Source organism: Phalacrocorax carbo, chromosome 2 (genome assembly GCF_963921805.1).
Source record: "Phalacrocorax carbo chromosome 2, bPhaCar2.1, whole genome shotgun sequence".
Classification (NCBI taxonomy): Eukaryota; Metazoa; Chordata; class Aves; order Suliformes; family Phalacrocoracidae; genus Phalacrocorax; species Phalacrocorax carbo.
Window position 1 is genome coordinate 118538084 of NC_087514.1, and position 22963 is coordinate 118561046.

The 22963-nt window shown below is 39.9% G+C and overlaps 1 protein-coding gene across 8 annotated transcripts in view; it reads right to left on the minus strand.

The window, feature by feature from the left end:
• Positions 1-1690: 1690 nt before the first annotated feature.
• Positions 1691-22963, minus strand: part of TRAK1 (trafficking kinesin protein 1) — a 136504-nt gene continuing 115231 nt past the window's right edge. For 4 of the 8 annotated variants that reach the window (XM_064444048.1, XM_064444046.1, XM_064444050.1 and 1 more), the window contains 3 exons: positions 18447-18776; positions 9582-9684; positions 1691-4680 (listed from right to left, as the gene is read on the minus strand). In XM_064444048.1, the coding sequence (XP_064300118.1) occupies positions 3882-4680; positions 9582-9684; positions 18447-18776 (1232 nt within the window). In that variant the 3' untranslated portion in view covers positions 1691-3881. Of the gene's footprint in view, positions 4681-9581; positions 9685-11742; positions 11803-18446; positions 18777-22963 lie in introns of those variants that run through there. The other 4 variants (XM_064444047.1, XM_064444051.1, XM_064444053.1 and 1 more) reach the window with 3 other exon arrangements.

A 22963-nucleotide genomic window follows, 5' to 3' on the forward strand; every position in this document is an offset into this window, starting at 1 on the left:
AATCAAATAACTTTACCTTCCCATTTTCTGCTGCACGTTAATTTCTTTTGTGTTTCCTCGCTCATACACCACTGTCACGTGTCCTCTGGTTGCACTGGCAGCGAGCTCAGGGGTTGAAGCTTCTGACCAAGGCGGCAGACAAAGGGATGCAGGAACTGGACTTGCGCAGCTGGGTCTTCACTCCCAAAGGCCCAGGAAGGTACTGCAGGAGGCCACCAGCTCCTGACTTTGTCCATTGCAATATCCAGATAAAACATGTAAGTCTTTTCTGAATGACTATTTATAATCTTATTTCTCATCTATAATAGAAAATATCTTCTTCACAACACTTACGTGTTAATACTACAGTCTTGAGATAAGATATGTGTAGGTAGACCCTATGATGGCAAAACTCTCCAATTTAGGTAGGAGTCCTTCTAGGCTCATGTCTTTGTGAATATTTGCTTTTTAAGGAGGGTGGGACAGACCAGGTCCAGATGGACCAAACAAGCTCCTGGTACGGTATTTATCGCTAGCAGAATGCAGTTTTCTCTAAGTAGAACTTTCCTCTTTTTAAACCTTAAGCATCAACTTCTGTTAGTAGGTCCCACTACAAGTACTCATCAGGGCTTCCCTCCTTGCTCTCTATTCTGCACAGATCTGTGACGGTTTCCAGGTTTCCTTCTCATTTCACACATACACACCCTCCCTCAAGTTAACTGAATCGCAAATCCTATTAATCCTAAAGCCACAGGCATCTTCTGTACCAGCCTCAGCCCTCCCCTTTCCTGGAGTGGCACTTGTTTAACTCAGCTGGTCCTCAGGCCTGGATGCACTGGATGCCTCCTCCCTGTATCCCTCCTGTTAACCATTAACTATCTGCTCGCGAGCCTTCCCCAGGTTCCAAGCTGGGCAGACAGGAAGGATGAGTCTGTACTCACTGACAAGGTGCCTGGCTGTGCCCAGTGCAGCGTGGCATCAGCCTTCCTCGCAGCTGTCATGTGGCACTGCGTCATACTAATGCAAGCCCTCCAAAAGTTTATTTTGGCATTACTGCTCTCCAGTTTTCTCTCTCTGTAGCAAATATGTGACATAAGTAGGATTGTTTCTCTCCCAACTTCACACACAACCCTCTCCTCAACGTATGAGGCTGTCTAATCTTTCTATGATGTCCTGCTCCTCCAGGGAGCTCTTTTGCTACTACTTCGCTCCCACCACGTGTGTAGAATTTTTGAGTTTCTGATTACCTGGCATTTATTCAGGGGCTGTTTCCTCCCTCCATAACAAAAATACTAGCTAACAGCAGACCTCACTCCTGTCTCTTAGAAAACACAGGATGTTTCCTCCTTACTCTGTACTGTCACATTTTGTCACTATAGTTTTTGCATCATATTAGCCAGGGGAGTTCACATCCCTCTCCTGCTCAAAACACACAAACCACACAAGATCCAATTCTTTTTTCTTGGAACTAAAATAAAAATAAAAAAAACTGCAATCACTTATATTTTTTGTTTTGACCTAAGTTTCACCAGTTCCAGCAATCTTAAAATCTCAAAACTCTTCAACCACTTCTCTGCCTAAAGAATTTAAAAACCAAACCTGGTGATGGCCTGTTATTTTGCTTTGACTGAGAGAGGAAAGCAAGGGATCAAGGTGGAATATTTATCACTTTTAAAGAACAGGAAAAAAGCTGAAAAATACACAACAGTGCAACTTTTCTGTTATTTTATTGATATTAGTGAAGAAAAAATTAAATTTCATCTTTCAGATGTGTTACAATTGCTTTCTCCAGTGGGTGGACAGCTCCTACTGCTTATGCAAAGGCTAAATATTTACTTCCCGATTGCATGATTCAACTTCTACACTTTAAGTTCTCATATGGTATTGCTTTCTTCCTTTGGGTATATAAAATGGTCCATTAAGTCCGTGATTTTTTTTTTCAGAATCAACCGTTATTCTATCTACTGTTTTAAAGATACATTCAAATAAAAAGATACTTAAATTTACTTGCAATAAGTGCACACATACAACAGCAAAGAGAGCTGATGACATTTTACTAAAACATTTCAAGTTCATAGAATAAATAGAAGTCTTCAAACACATGCAGTAACTGACCGATGTGTTTTTTTTCTTTCTCAGAAAATATCCTTAGTGTCCATAGCATTACTGCAATAACTACTTCATTCAGGAAAAAAACCCCAACCAAACAAACCCCACCCGCCTATCTCTCATCACAAAGACTAAAAGACAGTTTCATTTATACAAGAAATTATCAGTGCTAATGATTTAGTAACAGTCTGGTACAAATGGCAATTCACGGCAATTACGTGTAGTGTGATTACGGTAACAAATGGGGAGCTTGGTTTAGATGCCACAAGAAGTGCAAGGAAAAAAAAGCAGATATTAAACCCTCCCCCCTTCACTCCTCTCCATCTCCCTTTCCAAAAAAGTACAGGTTTCAGCTCAGCTCTAGAAGCAAGCTCCCTCAGTGTGCTCCTGTTCCAGGGTATTTCAATTCTTTCTACAAGCACCCAGCAGAAGTTTGGGAGAAACAGAGAAGAAAACTGCAATATAAATTAGGATTGCCTGGCTGTAATTAAAGGTTCTGTGGGGTCTTTTGTTTATTTTCTGAAATAGTGGGGGTTACATGTTTGGTATTCGGAGGTGGTTTTTCAGTTTAAAAACACTGTGGAATAAAGCATTTCCCGTATCTTTACCTCTGCTAAGGTCCAACTTTGGATGAAAAAGGTTTCTCTGAAAATAGAAAACAGAAAATGGGTGAGGGATATTGTCACCCTGTTTACAAGGCCATGGTCCTCAACATGCAGGAAACTTGAAGATCAGCATGAGGATTGCAAGTTGTTCTTGCAAGTGGCTCTTTCCAGCTTGTACCATTCCGTTACTAAATGTTTTTTGTGGTTCTCTGCTGAGGTTTCAAGGACACATCTTTTCCTAATACTGCTTTTGCTACATGTTCTTTTACCACATTCTTATCTGTCAATCTGTTCCGCAACTTTGACTTCTAGGAAGTCACTGCCATGTTTACCTCATGAGTTGTGAAAACTGTTTTCTTTGGGGGCACTGACAAAGCATGTTTCAGTGGCAGCAACACAGAGTAAAGCATTTTCCGTCCACAATCCAGTGCAGCATTGAAAAACAAAACAATAAACAAAAAAGAAGTCGTACAGAGTGTTAGCGTGCCAAATGAAACAGCAGTGGTAGGAATATGTCAATATTCCAGGTACCCAGTAGGCCTGCTGACCTCAACACAGTATTAGTTCAAGTTTAGCACCTCTGGGAGGAGGAGAATACAGAACAGGACAAAAAAAAAAGCTTCATCCATTCAGGCATAATAGCCAGGCACTCCAATAACTCAGCTCAACTCATCTACAGAAGCAGAATTAAAACTACCGCATTAAACCGAGTGCTTTTTTCAGCATTTGACGAAGCACAAACGCTCCCATGCTTCAAGTGATGTCATGTGAGGTCTCACAAAACACATTCAATAGCTTCCCATGCACCTTCGACTCAAGTTAGGCTAGCTACAGAATTCATGTGTTCCTAGTCAAGTCACTTTTTGTTGGTTTTGTCCTTTTGTTTTTTTCAGTGCATCTTAATAAAAAGAAAACCTTTTCAAAAGGTTAGCAAGTTACCCTTAATACAGCAATCATAACGTAGAGCCTTTTGCACTCAGTTGAACAGTAAAATAATCCAATTAGTTACAATAGATCTGGTAAATATTTACACATTTTGTACAAAGTTTACACAATTCTCCCATTAGGCACGAAGTTGATTTGTCAAACTCAAGAGGCAATGAAGGGGTGGTGGGGAAAGGAAAAGAAGAACAGAGAAAGAATCTGAATATTTTTATTTAAAAAGACTAGCTGTAAAAATAAAGTCCTTCATCGTAAGCTAGTTTGCTTCGGGAGCTTGGTTCCCATGAGGATCCCCGAAGTGAGAGACGTCGGGCCTTTCATCTGCATGCTGGAACCCACCATGGTGGGGAAGCTCCGATTCCTTCGGATGCCAGTGTTCAGCTGGATGCCCCCGATGGCACTGGTCACAGCAGGGCAGCCCAATGGGAGACCTTCTGGTGCCAGGCCTCCAGGAACAAGGGCCCTCACCGGTCCTTGTGCCCCACAAAGAAGAGGTCCCTGGTCATCAGTTAAAGGAGGAGCTGATGTTTGCCCCGAACTCACAACTTTGGCAATACCGAACCTCTTGACTTTGTCCACGAGATTAAGGTTGGAAACAGACACGTCAGTCTGACTCTCACTGTTCCTGATGTTCTTTTTATTCCTCACCTCTTTCAAGATTGAACTAGCAGGCTTGGAAGCCAAGAAGTTGTCATAAGGTGGGCTGGTGCACTTGAACTCAAAAGATGGAGGGGATGAAGAAGGTGTCTGCATAGGTGAGTTTGGTGGAGTGGAAGGAATGATCGCCATTTTAGGGGGGTATGCGTTCAGGAACGTGCCCTTGCTGGCTCTGTCCCAGCTCTGTGGATTGTACACTGCTGCTGAGATGCCCCTTTCCTTCAGCAGCCACACCAGCCCCAGAGACGTGCTCATTGTCGTTGTGGATTCCCGGAGGTTAGTGAAGGATTCAGCCAAACTCAGACGCCGAGGAGTACAGGGAGTAGCCACCGGGGTGCCCTTCAAATTGCTAATGCTGCCACAAGCTGGAGTAGGTGCTGCATTAAGGCTGAAAGCAAAAGAGCAGGCAAATTATTCTCTCCACTAGGGAATTAAAACTTACTGCAAGACAGACTTTTAACTCTGAAAAGGGCCTTCTATCCATTTTGAGAGTGCCCAAGAAACTGACAGCTCCCAGCTCCTCACAGACGTGATGACAAGTGCAAAAACATCATCTCTTACAAAACGCATCTTTCCACTTTGCATGCTTCACCACGCAGTCTCATTGGATTAATGCATTCCCCAACACCGCCACATTTCTGCTGATAAACCATTACGTTGACAGGTTTGTGATCAACACCTTCAGTTTTTCTTCCTGATCTACTGGCTGTCTCAACTCCCAGTTGCTTCCATGACACAACGGGGGGGGGGGGGGGGGGGGGGGAGGGAGGGAGGGAGGGGAGGGGCGCTTGACCGATGGTAAAAGCAAGACAGGTCTACTTTTTAGTGTCACTTCTGAGCACACAGAACTGCTAGTCCTTCTAGTACTGCTGGGTCACAGCAGAGAGAGCGGCAAGGAAAGAGGGGAACGTATGTGCTACAGAACCATTTGTAGCAAAGCTGCTGGAAATTGGCATTGTCACCAATGTGCGCTTCTGTAAGGTGAAATCCTTCTTCCCTTCTTCTGTTAAACTTGCTTTCATTTATGGGGAAAGGGATGGGGCATCTGACTTTTGTGGGAGATGCGCAGTCGTGTGAACAGTCATCAGAAGAGATGAGAAAATGCAGTCAAGCTCTTGGTTGCCAATTGGCCAATAGATAAGTGATAACTCGGCAGCAAACCAAATATGACAAAGAGCCATTCTACTGTTAATTTGGTAAAACATTAACTTCAATAGTTTGAAACATGTCTAAATTGCTCCTCAATTCCAGTTCTTTCTTCTCAAAATAAACTATGTACAGGCAGTTGACAAGAAAGTGTTAAATGAGCAATAATCTGCACATTTAGAACAAGTGGCAGGCATTACATACTTATATTTAGTGCTACCTTACTACATTTTGTTTTCTTAGGCACACTGCTACTAGTTATTAGGGGATGGGATTTCCTGAGGCATATCAAATAACACTCATTCTGGCAGACCATCCTCTCCTCATAAGCCGCCCATCTGAATGAACACAGACTCAGTGCAGCCCCTCTTTCCAAAGAGCTACCAACACAAAGGAGACGTTCAAAATCCTTTGTGCCACAATACGAGATTTCATGGACATCGAGGTTTTAGCGTTTCTGGCACTACAGTATCATCCTTGAGAAACTTGCTCCCTATAGATCAGGCTAGCCACAGCATGTGTATCTATGCGTAATTTCCACTGAAAATTTATGGCAGTCCAAGGCACACCATTCACTGAATAAGGCATGGGGTACTTCAGTTATTCCAGAAGCAAGGCATATGGGACATCCATGACACTCTGAGTTCATGTCTATTTGGGAGATCCATGCACCTTTTAAAAAAAAGCTTTCCAACTACTTCTAACCATACTGAAATGACGATTTTTGCCACGTACACATACACAAAAAAGTGAATTCCACAATAGTATTTCCTAGGCATGGATTCATCCCCTCTAATTACATTTAAAGGGTCTTGAACAACGCAACACTTGATGCTAACAGAGAATTGACTGACCTGAGCGCTCACCACTGTTCAAAGAAGGAAATCTTCCCCTTCACCTTGCCAGGTTAGCAAGTAGAAGACACTTGGCAAAGTGTCAGACAAAAAACAAAGCCCATGCAAGAAAGGATGAAAACTAAGTGGCTGGGACTGGGGTGGCCAGGGGAAAGAGCAGGATCTCCCCTTTTCAGCAGAGCCACACTGTTGGATCGGCTCTGCTGTAACATGCGGTTTTGACTTAAGTTGGGTTCTCTGTGCTAAGAAATGCATCAAAAAGCCACACTGAGACAATCTGGTTGGATTTCCAGGTATAGAGAAGCCTCAGCCCAATGCATGAACTGCATCCGTTTTGCCTATATGGACAAAAGGGCCTAGATGATGTCTTCACTGGAATGTGCGGTCTTGTTTCACCTTACTTTAAATGAACTCTGGGAAGCCAAGACTACTCTGTATGTCAGGTTAGACATCCTGGAATGTTTTTTTCTGAGCCAGTTTCTAATAAGCTTAGAACTTTGTCTAATGGTAAATAGTGATCAGCTGACATGTGTTACTATAACACTATGAACTCTTCTCCAGTGATCTTCTAAGAGTCAGCAGTACTTTAACATCTTTGAGGCACTCCTTAATTAAGGAAATATTAGCCTGCTTTTCTGAAGTCTCAAGTCACATTTTTCCATGGCTAAACAGGATCTGACCAACATGATCTCTACAGTAATTTAGAACTGTACCAACCTCTACTGAAAGCAAGTGAAACTCACACAGGATTTTTGCCCTGCAGTTGCAATTCAACAAGAATAATCTCATATATTCCTACCTATACGCAGTGAAACACGTTTGAGAAAACTAGTATTAGGAGTTGTGTAATTTGAAAAGCAGCCTTGCCAAGTGGCTCTGGAATTGGTCTTCTTGCACCCCCCAGTGTTCTGTGGCTGCCAATGCATGTGGTAGATGTGCTAAGGCCAGCTCTCCTTACGATCTCTTCAATCTGCCTGGACTGAACCAGCAGCAAGGGAGAACGACTCCTCACAGCAGAGCTAAGGAGGCCACACACACACAGACACACACAGGTTGAAGGCAAGGCTGAGTGGAAAGGAGAAGTTAGTTCACAGTTCTTCTTTTAAACGTGGATTAAAGCTCCATCTTCCTAACTCTGATTTCAGTTCATGGTAGATCTAAGGAGCAGTGACAGCCGCTGTGATAGATCTCCCATACTGGCTAAACACAGAAGTACAGAAGTAGTCTTGAAAAGCATGAGGGAGGGGAGAGAAGGAGAAAGAAAACTTACTGCGTGAACTGATTTGCTACAGGGTATGACCAAGTACATTTTGGAAACCCAGACATAGGGTGTTAATTATCAGGCTTCTAAGGTGTCCTAGTCATGAGATGAAAACTACAGCACTCCAATGGCTTATTAACTCTAACAGCTTCATTCTTTCCAGCTTCAGATTTCAGACGCATAGATATTTATATTAGTATTTCTACTAATTTGTCAGCACAGGTACACACTACAGTGCAATAAAAAAAACCCCAGACATCCCTGTAAGAAAGCGATTGTTATGTAGGTGTTGCTTTTTTGTTTGTTCGATTATTTTGGTATTGCTTTTGATGGGGAAAATATTTCCCAATTAACTGACCAACACTGCAGAGCAGCCTAGACACAACCACAGAAACAGACTCCAACTGGCCTCAGCAGCTCAAGCCCAGTGCCAGTTTCAGAGTTAGACTGAGAAAAGAAACAAACGAGTACCTCACTTAGCTAGACGAAATTTAGTCAGGTTAGAACGTCACCTGGGTTAGAGGCTAGGTTAAAAGGCAACCAGGTAGGTAAATATCAAAACTCTTTGGGTTAGCTGGTGCCACACACACTAGCATTCCTTGTTCATGACCCTGCCAACACAGACAATGCTGGCAGTGTTGCTCACCCCCCGCCACGTTGGGTCATAGTGTCTGCCCTATACCTCCTCTCAGCATAACGAGACATACAGCAGTTTCCTCGTCCTCCTCACATGACCTGTGAAGAATCATTTATAGTTGGTAAGGAGGAGCTCCTTAAACATGTCTGCTGAAAACATCATATTATTTTGCTTTCTTTCCTCCTGAATGAATGATGAACTTGGGTGTAATTAAGGCGCCTGAAAATGTATGGAATTTAGCTGTCAGCTATGGCCAACTTGTTCCATTTAGTAACCAACATAATCAAGGAGTTTATTGTGACCACAATTAACAGCAATTCAACAGTAACAAGAATCAAATAGAACTGTAGCCATATGAAAGGATCTCTTCAGTAACTGTGTTGAGGGGAGAGGAAGACAGAAAGGAGTAAAGAAAACCCACCCAGACCACAATTAACTAACTTTGTTCAGAAAGGGAAGCAGAAAAGTTATATTTAATCATCAACCATTTCCTTCCCGCCTCACAGGTTTTCCTATTTAATACCCTTACTTTTCATGCGTTCCGTATGTAGTCAGTGCCCATTTCATGTCTATACAAGTCTAGACACATCACCTCTGAATGGGGACCTACACAATGGTACACTCCCACACAGGAGCTGGAAGGGGCAGAGAAAGTGATGAGGCATTGTCCTTCTAAAGAGAAAAAAACATTCCTTAAATACTGAATTGCTAAGGAAGGAAAGTTGCCTCTTTAGGCATGAAATTCACTCACACCCTGAGGTTCTCAGATCTTCACCTTCTGCAAGACTATAGAATTGCCTCCTATCGGTGTGTACTGCCTATACATGCCAACTGCTATTATCAGGCCAGTTTATTGGTTTTAGTCTTGCTACTATGAACTCCTTTCCAACAATTACACCAAGGAACAAAGCAGACATCTCCCTGTTTTTGATTAAGGCATATTTCCTCTTCCATTCCTCATGTGCTTCCCGGATTTCTTTACCTGTGCACCCCTTTTTCTTCTGCACCAAAGGTTTAGATTTTTCTTCCCTGGAAAAATCTCTCATATTTTTTGCGCGACCACATTCTGCGCATTCACACATTAGGACTACAACTAGTTTGGGATCAAGGGTAGTTAGGTTTGGATACTGGAAGCCAACTCAGTTATGTCTGATCCTGAAATATTTTACCTAGAGACAACAAAATTTAAAGTATTTTGGTTGCCTTTCTAAAGCATTGCACATGCCTGTCAAAGAAAATCAGGTTGAGGTAACTCAAAATGGGACGAATAATTTGGGGTTGTGCTGTAATTCACCAATGTAGCTAGTACCCTTGCTTATGCCATTACTTTGCGTTTCCTTACAGGGAAAACTGACAGAGCTAAAGGCTTTGCCATCATGGGAAACCCTTACCTTGGTGTGACTCGTGTGAGTTCATCGGAAGGGTGCAGAATGCGGCAGGTGGTAAAGGTGAAGGTGGAGTTGGTTTGTGACATGCACTTCCCAGGATGAGGTACTAAATTAAAAAAAAGCAAATTCTTTGCATTTTACACAAAAAAGGGGAAAACGAAACTTCTGCGTGCTGATAAGACAGATGCAAAAAGTGATGAGGTACCTCAGACAGGATCAATGCAAGAAAAGTGAAATACAGAAGTGCTACAGAGTTGTAACAAACACTTGTTCTCCAAAACAAACACATCTAGGACTCCAAGGCCAGTGCTAAAAGGGTCTGCTGAAACTTCCCCATGATCACTAACACTGCAGGTAAGTCTTGCTCAAAACAAATTTAGACAAGGCAGTGCTTGAAACACTAGTCCTCATCTAAACTAGCAACTTCCATCAGTGGAAATTACAAGCAGCATTTTCTAGTACCGGCTCAGGAGCACTAAAGTTTTCTGAACGCTCATGCATTTCAGCTTTTATATTGATCCACAAAAAGGTATCCTCATTACTTCTCAGTAATGGATCCAGCTTGCTATAGGAACACAGACTGAAAAGCTGGGGAGGGGATGGCCACATAGTACTATTTCTCTATCTGTGACTTTTCACATCCACGTTAAGGAAAGTGGTAGTTGTTTGGATCCACTACTGTACATCTGTGACATTTCTCTTGTGCATGTGTTTAGGTTCTTCAAGAATGTATGCCCTCAGCTGCACAACATAGCAGGTTTTTTTTTTTTTAATATTTGTAAACAGTGTAGTAAAGCATTTTCTCCACAAACACGGCTGTAAAGATGCCACTCTCTCAGTGTATCAGTAGTTTGGGAAAGAAGCAATACAGCTCATAATTTAAAAAAATGAAGGGCTTAGACCAATTTCTTTCCTCTTAGTAGGGCTACTTCTGCGGATATACTAACCTGCTGTATAATGCAGCTGTGGCCATTGCAAAATTGCTACAAATTTTAAGAGCCATGCATCTGAAAAGCTGGTTGGAAAACACCCAGAGTTAAATATTACATCAAAGATATCATGATTGCATAGGTTCCCTTACTTAGTAACCAAACTTATCAGGTGTCAAAAGACATGCACAATAAAACCTGTGTGCAGCTCCCTCCCTCTCAGTCCTACCCAGCCCTCTGAGCCGTTCCCTGATTAAGCCACATTTTAATACCACAGTACACAACTGCTCAACACATTGCAAAGGACAGACAGACCAACTAGACCAGACACCATTCTGAACTTCCAGAGATGCTCAGCAGAAGCAAGGCAAGTCTTAATTGTGGCTGTGTTCCCTTTTTCACATATAAAGTATTACAGCTCCAAAACAGTGTGTGCAGTTCGGTAGTCCTTTAAGAACACGTATAAGCAGTGTGTGAAGGCTGGAGCGTGGGGAGTGTGAACAGTGGAAGCAGAAGTGGCTAAGCAAACAACGTGAGATAACTTCTGGTTAGCGCTGGAATGTACAGCTGTACATTAAAGAAGAATATTTCTAAAAACCCACTGGAGTGTCATGTTAACACACTCAAATGTTAGCACAGCATAACATAACAACAAGCTCTACTTCACCTCCAGAGATGGTAATTATGATGCTTCAGGAATCCAGTTGCTTTAGAGATTAGTGTGAGCACTACAAAAGCTATTACAAGGGAGCACAGCCTAGCAATCATGATTCTCTCCATATTGTAAAGAGTTAAAAGAAAAACTGGAGAAAGAGCTCAAATAACTGGACATGAAAAAATTGGTTATTTAGAGAAAACAAAGGACTTCAACATAAATCAAGTAGAAACAAAGCAATTATCCCTGGATGATGAATAGAGAACAGAATAAAGCAATGCCGGTTTAAGATCGCAAGCTCAACCCAAAGCACATCGCTGTAATACAATCAGTGCATTTTCCCCATTTGTAACATCCACGGGGATCCCCTCAGATTGGAAACAGCACACTGAAGATACACAGCTGCGTTAGCAAAAGCAAGACTCATTGCTATTAATGAGTCAGAGATAGGAGAAGGCTGCTAAAAGTAGAGAAATCACTGACTCTAATAAGAGGAAACAAATTAAAATTATTTTAAAAAAATATCATCAATTTCCAAGGATTTATTCCACCCTCAAATACCACTAAGAAAGTCCTGTACCAGCTTCATTCTCCATCAGTCAACAATGGGGTGTATCATATTGCTGTAGCATTTTCCGTCCTTTGGACACAATACAGAGAGAGTGAGAACCTGTTACTGTAAATGAACAAAGTTTATAAAACAAACAAAATCATTCATTCCTAACCTCGTAATTTTACATAAGAATGGCCATCTCCTGAGTTGGTGTAAGTTTGTGAGGAAGTAATACACAAGTTTATAATAAGAGAAACTATCTTCACACGTACATACAGCAAAGTATTATTTTAAATATACACATCTGCTCCATGTGACTGTGTCTGAAACCAAATGTTTTATTTATATCCTTTTTTTCAAAGCAGTAGATGATTAACAATGAGGCTTCGTATCTGTATGAAAAAGAATCTGTACATAACTCCTTGTTTAACAAAATTTACAGAAACACCATGTGATTTCATCAACCAGGAAATCATAAACTAAACTGTACGTGCATTTTTCCCCTAAATTAAAATTCAAGCTAAACCTTTGCTGCTGGGTCATGTTTTGTCTCCCAGTAATTACTGATTCTTTACCTTATTGAGCTTTCTCAAACAATTCTTAGGCATTTGGGGAAAAAAATGCGAAACATCGTAGCTGAAAGAGACCCTCCTGTAAACACAAATACTGTTGTAAAAGCATCTTTTAAAACACGGGGCGGGGGTGGGAAAGCAGGCACTAATCAAACTGACTGCAGAGCACGCTACATCTTCTGGTGAAACAGCTTTCCCGACTCAGAACACAAAGCTGATTTTATACAGCTCAGAGCTGTTTCAGATCCAGCTTCAGTACTCAGAGTTTATAGGCTATTCTGCTAGGTGCAAACAGCAAAACAGATGAGTTTAGGACATGACCTTCTGCTCAGGGAACCCTCAGATGACCATTTAATCTGGATTTTCAACCAGCTCGTGCAGAGAAAGGTACAAAGTTACAGTAGGTAAACTAGTGGGCTGCCCCATCCACGAAAAGGTGGCAGAGAAACTGTGTTTGAGGAAGATTTGTCAGAGGCAGCTATACTAAAACGCGACTGACTTTTGTACCATTGGTTCCAAACTCAGATTCGCTGTTACACTAAATGAATAGTGAGGAGGCAGAGAGCTCACAGTGGCCGGCACATCTTTGCATTTTATATGAATATGAATACCTATTCTGTCAAATAGTGATTTATGCAAAAATGAACTTAACCCCACCCCACCCCCCCCCAAAAAAAAAATAAAAATCAGAAATCTTCATAATACGGCTTGATTCAGACTGGTACAAAGGTAAAGTTTTAGCCCAACTCTGAAGCAAGCCACCCTGCTCATTTCTTCGGCATGTTTTAACAAAAGGAGGAAACCTGGTTCCCTGCTCTTTCAGCAAAGTGAGCAGTGGAATTTGGACATCTCTCTAGCACACGCTGGTGAGACAGGGATGGAACGAAAATCAGGCTGGGCAGTCCTTAGAGCAGCAGATGGAGATGATGTTTTAAAGCATTAGAAGTTTATATTATTGCTGAATAGGAAAAAAAAAAGCTCTGCCTGCTTTGGAAGAGGCAATTTTTTCCTCCAGTGCCATCGTTCGGGATACAAGCTAGAGACTTCACTTTTGCCATTCTATGCCACCAACTCTCCATTCTTTGGTAAGGTGAAATTCCTGAAAACCAGGTCACAAAACTCCATTGCGATCCACAGGACAAGACAGCTGCTTCATGCACTCTCTAAATTCAGCAAATTTCATCCCCTCCAGGTGACTGAAGGTGAAAGCTCCGATACCCAGCACTACCTGTACTTAAAAACTGGCTGACAGGACAGGGGGAATATAGGGTATGCTGGAGCTGATGCCTTGGTTAACTACTAAAGCAAAATGGAGATGCGTAATAAACACAACAGCTGTAAAATGTGAGTATGGTGCTTTCCTAAAGGTGTTTAGGTGCCTTCAGATGTCCTCCAGAAAACACTGCTGCCAATGTCCTTCAGAAAACACTGGTTTCAGGGGTAACTGTGAATGCTCAAAACCTCCAAGACTCCATACATATATGCCAGGAGCATTACGTTTCTTAAACTGACAAGAAAATAATTTTCTGAATATCTGCATTTCCAAACTTTCTGTTTATTTTGCCTTTGGAAATAGCAAGAGGTAAAAAACTGAACCAAGGCAGGTATTCTCTGGACAGTATTTTCTTAGCTTTCTTCTGGCTGAGGTCTCCTTCTCATATATATAAAAACATGGAGCACAGATGTAAAAAGACTTCAACGTATTTAATGTGGCTTCAACACGATGTTATGCAGGCTAGGATCCCAAATTAAAATTCTAGCATTTTAACAGAACAGATAGTAAATGCTGACAGATTTTTCTTGAAGAAAAATAAGTTATATTTAAATATGAATCATACCTTGTTCTAAGAAGAATTACAAAATTTATTGCTTTTCTGTACAATGGTAATTTCTTAGAAACACGTATAGCCATCCTACTAAAAACAATTTGAACATAAGACATTCATTGCATGTTTTCATGATTTTAGGCATCTATTTAGAAAGATCTCCATGTCATTGTTAAGGTCTAAACACTAAGTACAAGACGGCTGATCCGTAATGCTGTGTACATGTCTGTTCAAAGCAATCAATCAGTGGAACTAACAAACAGAAGTACTGAAAGACCAGTCTGTGCACCCAAAACTAACACCCAATTAAGCACATGCTGAATCAAGTGTAGTAGCCCTTCCAACTCCAAAATTAGAATATTCACAACAATTAGAATATTCACAAGTGCTTTGAACAGCTTGGGGCATTTTGTTTAAGGGAAACCTGAAAGGCAATGAACTAGAAAAACAAAACAAAAACCCCAACAACCCCCCTCCCCGAAACAGACTCTGTACAGTTTTATAATATATTACAGTTTCTTTCAAAGAGTAAAAAAATATATTGAGGTTACTAAAAATTTGTGCTGCAAAAATTACTTGTCCTAGATGGTATTAACAATGCTGTGTCCTATAACTTTCTTACTGTTCCAATTATGCTGAGTCTACTCAAGTTTTATACGAATTTCAAACTATTTCTGGGTATTAGGCTAGAACTGCAATTCTGGAATTTACAATCCTCCATAAAATTCCTGAGCCCACACATAGCGTGTAGCTCTGACAGACCAACTGTAGGTCATAATTACATGTGCGTTGAGTTCTTCTGAAATGTTCAGTGCCGTAATTGGGATGTAATCTGCATATATGGTGAGGAAGTTATTTTACATATCAATGGATAGTACAGGTCTCAACGCAGGGAGAGGAAAAGTCAAGGATCGTAACTTTTTCTTATTTAGTCAGAATGATTTCTGACTCTCTCCATCACTCAACAAGAAACAACTGATACTTTGCTCTGAATACGTTTATTTTGGCTACAAGACATCTTTGGCACTACCAGCAACGTTTGTTCTCCTGAGCCTGGATGTTAAAATGACTTCTCTTAGGGCTCATCTTGAGCACCACTCTACACACCCACAAAATGGCAGTAAAAATAGGACGTCATGGTACTCTGCCAGAGAACATCTCCAGTGAAAAAATGGTAAGATACAACCCTGAAAGCATACATATCAAATCAAGCAGACACCTACCCAAAAGACTAAGATGACTTACACCTGCTGGAAATGGTCCTTGTAGGCCCTTTATTTCCAAATGTGTTTTGTTCTCACATTAGAAGACCTGTAGCTCTAGACTGTACGCTCTATGGCCTGCACCAACGGCAACTGTAGGAAGAAACTTCCTTGCTTTTATGAACCTCTTGGGCTAGAGTTTTCCACAATGGAGCTATCCCGGATTACAAGCAAAAGCACTATCACTAAAGATTTTATCCAAGATATTTCTCACCTTCCCTTTTTATTTTACTTTCACATTCTCTAGCAAAAGCTTATTCTGTATGTTGCTGCCTGGAATCATGCAAGCAATGAGATCGTAACCTTGTGCTTGTGACAGCGCCCTAAGGAAATGTGTGTCCATTCACAGCCCTGCCTGCACTGCATTTCTTACAGAGAAATCTAGGAGAGGCGGAAAGAATGCTAAGGAGGTTTTTTTCAAGAGGAGCAATGGCTGCACAATATTTAAATACAAAATGAATTCATAAGCTAAGCACACATCTCTGCTCCCGAAATGTATTCTTCAGTGGGCAGACTGTGGATCCTAAGAAGCACTGTCACATTAGCATCTGCCTACTCTGAAAACATCCACAATTATCTTCTCCTTGTATACCATCTGCCAAATTGCTTCAATAAAAAGCAGATACAGCAGTATCTTGACTTCATTTGAGCAATGCAACCAATAATGATGTGGTGGCTCATGGATATTCCTAAATCCTAAGCAGCTGGGCAATCTGGAGGAAGAATAAAGAATGGGAAATTGAAGTTTTCAGTGCATTTGTTTATTCTACACTTTGAAGTCATTAATATTGACCAGCTTATCTGTTTCTGTAACACATCAAAATTACTCAGCAAGCAATAGACAACGAAATAAGATTGCCAGGGCAATTTCATAGATTTCCTCTGCTTGCCAATTTATAAGGTAGGGAATATGCTTAAAAATCTTGCCTGATATAACTAGAGAGTTCTCCCAGGCAAAATCAGCAGCAACTAGGGAATAACTTGGTAATAACAGTGACCTGTATTCAAATTGTAATGGAGAAAGGAAATGAAGAGAAATACTAGTCTTGTCAGTTTGTAATCATAGCACAGGTCTACATTTATTTTTCTACTCCGAAGAACTCTCCGAAATGATTACCCACAGATGTTTTACAAGCCCGTTCTCAAAATAAAACCATCCAAAACCCCTAAACTGTATCTATATTCCTGTCTACTTATAGTCCATGACAATGTTTCCAAATTTCCAACATGTTCCTGTGTTGAATTTTCTCACGATTAGAAAATTCATCACCCAAAGTGTAACATGAATAGCATTCTTTTTTTTTGCACAAATATTGTATCCTGAGTACATGAAAAACTGCTTCTTCCCTTCCTCTCTGCAGAAGTAAGTTTTAAAAGGAATCATATCTTTTCTTGAATCTTTTATTCCATAGACCCCCAAAAATGCCAGTTATTTCAGTCTTCGATTATTTCAGGCCATGTTTCCTACATCCCCAGCTTTTCTCGCTGCTGTTATTTAGACTCTTCAAAATGATTAAACACCTAGAGACTATCCAAAACTGTAAAACTGTACACAACCCCTGCAAAGGCATTATTTATTTCTGTATTAATAGAAAAAGTTAATATACTCATTATTCCTAGGCAATAGATCTTATAGAATAAAGACAATTTTTGCCAATGGAAAGGGAAGTTGAAGGGCTTGAATGTTCAACCATTGGAAGTGGCTGAGTCACCATCTCTGGAGGTACTTAAAAGATGTGCAGATGTGGTGCTTAGGGACATGGTTTAGTGGTGGACTTGGTAGTGTTAGGTTAATGGTTGGACTCAATGATCTTAAGGGTCTTTTCCAGACTAAATGATTCTATGATTCTAAGTTTAATCTTAATACAACTGACTGCAAAAAGTCGCTTATATTTGATAGATGAAAGCATTGAACTGCCATTTTAGCGAGAGCTGAGGATACTCTGCACTTCACAAAAATAACAGAAATGCTATTGTCTAGCCCTGAGACAATCTAATCTTCCAAACACCAGCTAAATAATAAATTATTATCTATTCCAGAAAAAAGGAGGGGGAAAGAAAGTATCCTCATTTAAAGTAGCTATATAAAAACAAGATGTCTGAAGGAAAAGGAGTTCCGGTAGTTTACTGATTCTGGACTAAATACGATTCTTTACCTGAGGCAAATCTTAATGAAGACTAACACTCCTATATAGCTTATTAAAACAAAACAAACAGCTCCACCCTCCCACAAAAAAACCCCAACAACAAAAAAAGAAACCACACAAACTCAAAACACATCTTTAGTCTGAGAACCTGTAGCCTTGTGCAATAATATACCACAAGTGTCAGTTCAGAGTATCTAATAACTCATGCAGTACTGCATCACTTAAACATGTTTAAGTCTTAGTATGGTATAAATAGGAATGATAAAATTTAATAGTGTGGTGGAGAGGGAATGAGGGAAATGTCATTATTCTCTGCAAAAAACATCCTGTTAATTCTTTATGTCAAAGGGGATTTAAAAACAGGTAACTGTACCTGAGATAAATTAATTAAACTTGCAGAATTTCTTTCTTTGATTTTTTCAAGGCACTTCCATTTGTTCCAGCAAAGGCAACTTAGATGCAACTTTGTCACCATTTAGACCCAAAGTACAAAAATCTAAAGCACATCATCACCTCTTATGAACAGAATAATATCTGCACTATAAGCATACAAAATATATATCATCTATACATTATATACACTGAAGAGTGTGCACTAAATACACATACAAGTTGTATACATGCTACACAAAGGTTTGCGAACAAACCACTTCCTTTTAGCAGCCTTCTCATATCAAAATAGAGTAAAATATTGACCACAGATGCTGTTACTGAAAAAAAAAAAGTAAAATTAAAAGATTATTAAAGAAAATATTTTTGAGCCAATGTTAGAATGGTTATGTTCTAACTACTGCACGCATTAACGTGCAGATGCTACACACAAAGCAATACTATGGATGCTGTTCTGCAGAGATGTGAGAATGGCCCAGTAATCAAAATCCTGTAAAGATGTCAGTTTTACTGGACTTAATGAGTTTCCCTCACCAGACCCCTCATCATCGTCAGTCGCGGACTCCTGCATCTCCTCTGTGAAAGCCTGAGATTGGCGGGAGTTATTCTTGTTGTCTGAAACAGTCACTTGTGCTTGTGACCTCTCACCTGAGGTCTCTGTGTGCTGAACTGGCGTCGAGGTAGTTAGGCCCTTGTATGAAATGTCACCTGTCTCATCTTCCTCATAGTCATTAAGGCAGTACACTTCATCCAGGTCCAGGTCCAGCGTCCTGAAGCCCTTAGTGACAACCCCGGGCCTTGGGTCCAGGATCCCGCCCAGGTGAGGCTGAGCCAGCTGCTGCCAGTGGTGCAAAGTGGCAGAACCTTCAAAGGGAACACAAAAATAACCAAAATAAATCAGTCATCAATCCAGGATCTAAAAGGCAGAAAATCCCACTTTGTTTATGCAGAAGACTAAAGATTTGGGAGCTCCAAACTGTTAACATTTCTGGGTTTAATATTTCTAGACTTTAACATTACTTGGAAGACAAGCTACAAGGCAAAACTGCTTCACTTACTCTTCATCATTTCCTGATCAATATGAAATAAACTGATCACGTGAGCACTTTGACAGGTAAAGTCTGGTGGTGAGATGTCGCATACTTGCGCACATGCAAATCCCCTCCCTGTTCATATTCTTATCTCCCTCAATTCACAGGATTAAGTAGGAGAAGAAGGAAGTAACGTTTAACAGTTTATCTGAGCACCATCACAGAAAGCTCTAAGAGGAACATATACTGCATACTCCCGCATTAAGTTCACACCAAGAAAGGTACTAGAAACATACTAGAATTTACTACCAGTAGCTAACAGGAGGACAGCAGCCACACAGATTACACACCAATTTCAGCTTTCACCATATGTTAGAAAGCCACATCAACTCCAGGCACGTGTAAGCAGAAAATACCTCTGACCTATACATCAAGTCTAAATACTTGTATGGCCCCTATGCTACAGCAAGTCAACTACTACTATATAACTACATGCTACTGTACCTGTAGCTTCATCCTTGGCAGAAAAATGTTTTGAATGAGGATAGAGGTGCATATTACAGAGAAAAGCATTCAATATTCAGCATTCAATAGGAGACAATGAGTCAGAAACAGCAATTTATCAGATTAAATTGAGATAAGCCCACTGAAATCAGTGGAGGATTTATCAGATTCTTCAAGTAGTGATCAAACACTGCTCGCAAGGCCTTAAGTTTTCTGTGCCTGCCAATCATTACTGTGCTGTAACTTGTGACTTAAAACTATTCGTTCTGATTCCTATGACACAAACAAAACATCTTTATTTTCATCTTTGACAGATCAAATCAGAGCAGTTTTTGTTGTCTTGTTCCTGTCTGCTCTCCCCATAACAGAACACTGGCTCAGTCAACAAGCTGACATAAAAATGTCTTACCAGTATTCAAAGCCTAGGAACATTCAGTATGTTGCACAGTATGTGCAAAAATCTAAACCACTATTTTATATATATATAAAATATATATATTAACAAGAAGCTTAATGTTAATAGGAAGTTAACAGAGAAAACGTCCTTCTGTAGAATGACTGGGATCACTGAGTACCATTTTAATTAAGTCTATCTCAATTTTTAAAAGTGTAATTTTTAGTTCAGAATAATTGCATCTGCTACATTACTTTGGATAATTGTGCCCCCCCCTTTTTTTTTTATTTTAAGTAATTTTTGAGGGACTAAAGAGGATTTAGACCGAGTGGTACTCTTGAGGCTGAAAAAGTAGAAACAATTATGAAGAAAACATCCCTATAACTTGTATTTATTCCTGAATTGTCACAAAGGTCAAGTTTTTCTGCTTGTACATAGAAGAAATATTCCAGAATGTGGAGAAGTGCCAGATATTACCAAGCCTTAAGCAAAGAGTAGAGCTTTGCGGTTTGACAAAACCCTCAAAAGTCACAGAAAAACACCAGAAGTCAAAATTTTTTCTGCCCAGTCTGTAAGTATAAAATCCTGTTGCTAATTAACTTCTATATGCAAGCTTCTGAAGATGTAATCTTTTTGACCTTAAAGCTCACCAAAATCCATACTCAAAAACTCTGCAGAGGACAAGCATTAATTGATAACATTTTGTATCTTTCCTCTGGAAATATATTCACCAGGATATCTGCATTTTGAGCTTTAATATTTCTATTGACACTACATGTAATTAGCTTCTTTTGGAAACTGGAAATCAAAGTGGCCTAAGCTTCATCACAAAAAAGAGGATATCTGAGTTTCTCCCCACCTGTTACTTTAATCTCGATCTCATAAAATGTGTGAAAGGGAGCTATAACTCTTCCATACAGAAAATTAACACTAATGCAGAAAGCAATGCAACAGTTGTCAACTATCTTATGATTAAAAAAAAGTGCCAATATAAAGGGGGGAAATACAACACCTTGGCCTGTATCCTGTCCCAGGCTCCTACTAGACAGTTTTGTAAATCATGCTATCAGAAAAAGCTGGCATGAGAGAATTAGTGTGCAACAGTAGGACTTCCAGGCTGAAGTGAGAAGAAATTTAAAAGCAAAATAAAGTATATGAAGAGAGTTTTGTGGTTTTTTTTATATTCCTATTATCTGCATCATTTTATGTATAGTATGGGGGTCAGAGAAAGCTTGGAAATTCATTATGTGTTGCTGCCACAATTGCAACAAAGTGAGTGAAGACATAATCAGTCCAAGGTTCTAGTTTTCCTTGGGACACAGGGTGTGCTATTTCGTGCTTATGGTAGGAGCAACTTCAGATACACAGTATTTAAAACAAACAAACAAAACAAAAAAAACCCACCACAACCAAAAAACCACCAGGCTGTAACCAAAACAAGTCATATTAAGTAATCATTCTATTTGACTGCATGAAAGTGTTTTTTGGTTTTGGATTGGGGTTTTTTTTTGTGGTTTTTTTCCAAAGATGCAAAGGAATAAGATTAATTTCTTAGTGCTTCTGTCACCCTACTTATTTTACTGTGGAATTTAAAAGATTTCTTTAAAGGAATAGAAGCCACTAACCTGAAATGTATTATAGAACTGATTTTTTTCTTTCCCCATTTTATGGCATGAGCACCCTTAAGAAAACAGTAATAGAAACCCAAGGCACAACTACTGATAACAGTCTGCAGGTACAGCAGACTATTTTGCCCAAGTAATTTGAAAGTATCCATGAAGTTGTGGGGAAAAAAAAAGTTAAATCTCATGAAAAATACCTGGGAAAGAAACTAAGCTGAAGTGAGGAACAGAATCATAAACATCTATTTAATAAAAGACAAACAGACAGTAAACTTATGAAACAGGCAGGCACAAACACAGTACAAATGAGACATAAAATCAAACACTAGATGTACTTTAAAAGGTGCAATAATTTTAAGGAAAAAAAAAAAGACCCAGTGAGAACAATGAACAAAACCAGGAAAAAAAAACCCAGACCGATAGAAAGATGATAAAGACTTCAAGAGTTTATTGGAAGAAAAAAGCAGATATAATGGGATGGCGACAGAAATCTATTACAGTGGTAGCAACCAGTAACTGAAACAAAGCTGGATCATCCCTTTCCTCGTGTGGTACAAGAATTTTTTACGACCATTTAAAAGCAGTCACGGAAACAAACTACTAAAATCTGCTATGAACAGTATGGACTTGTGTGCTATGGCTATAGTTTCATTTGAATAGATACAGCACATCACTTTCCTCCAGACACAAGAAGGGTTATTTTTGCTTCTGAATATGCGTCATGCTAAGTGCTCCTTACACATGAAATAAATTTGTTCTAAAAAGATGAAAAAAGGGAACTTCTGCAATTAAAACACACACAATGTAATGCAACACCAGAGTTCTGTTAAAGGAAAAGAGAGAGAAAGACCAAAGCTAAATTTATGTAACTAGCATATCTATGAAGTACTATAGGAAAACAGCTTCTTTTTTTTTTTTAAACCTGAAGGGATTTACTCAACTTTAACTTCCAGCAACAACCTGAAATGACTGAAGAAAGCCAGGCAGGTGACACCATGTGCTCTGTCAGCTTTGTTATACTACAGAAATGCACTTAACTCTAACAAGACTCTAGCCCTGACTACCATCTATCTATATCTTGCCGCCTTCTGGACAATATATGGGGGAAATTTGACTTAAAAAAACCCACCTCATTTCACACATGAAACCAAAGCCATAAAGACTCAAAGAGCCAATTAAAGTCCAGAGGTAATTTTTAATCACAAAAATAGTCCTATTAGACCAACTGGACTATTTAAAGTAGGTAAAGGTCTTGCCAGACACTGCTTTGCAGAACTGAGATTTGGTGAACTAATACTCTTGTTCCTTAGGTTTCAGATACTCAACAACCTTCCTTTTCTAAACATGAAATGGCAACATCGCGATTTAGGTTAGATGTAAGGCTGCACTGCTGATGCATGTGTGGCCCGTAACATTTATTTTACTGCTATGGCTGGAATTGCTTCCTAACACTTTTAAGGCTTGAGCAAAAATGTAGTAGTTAGAAGATTTCAAACCAAC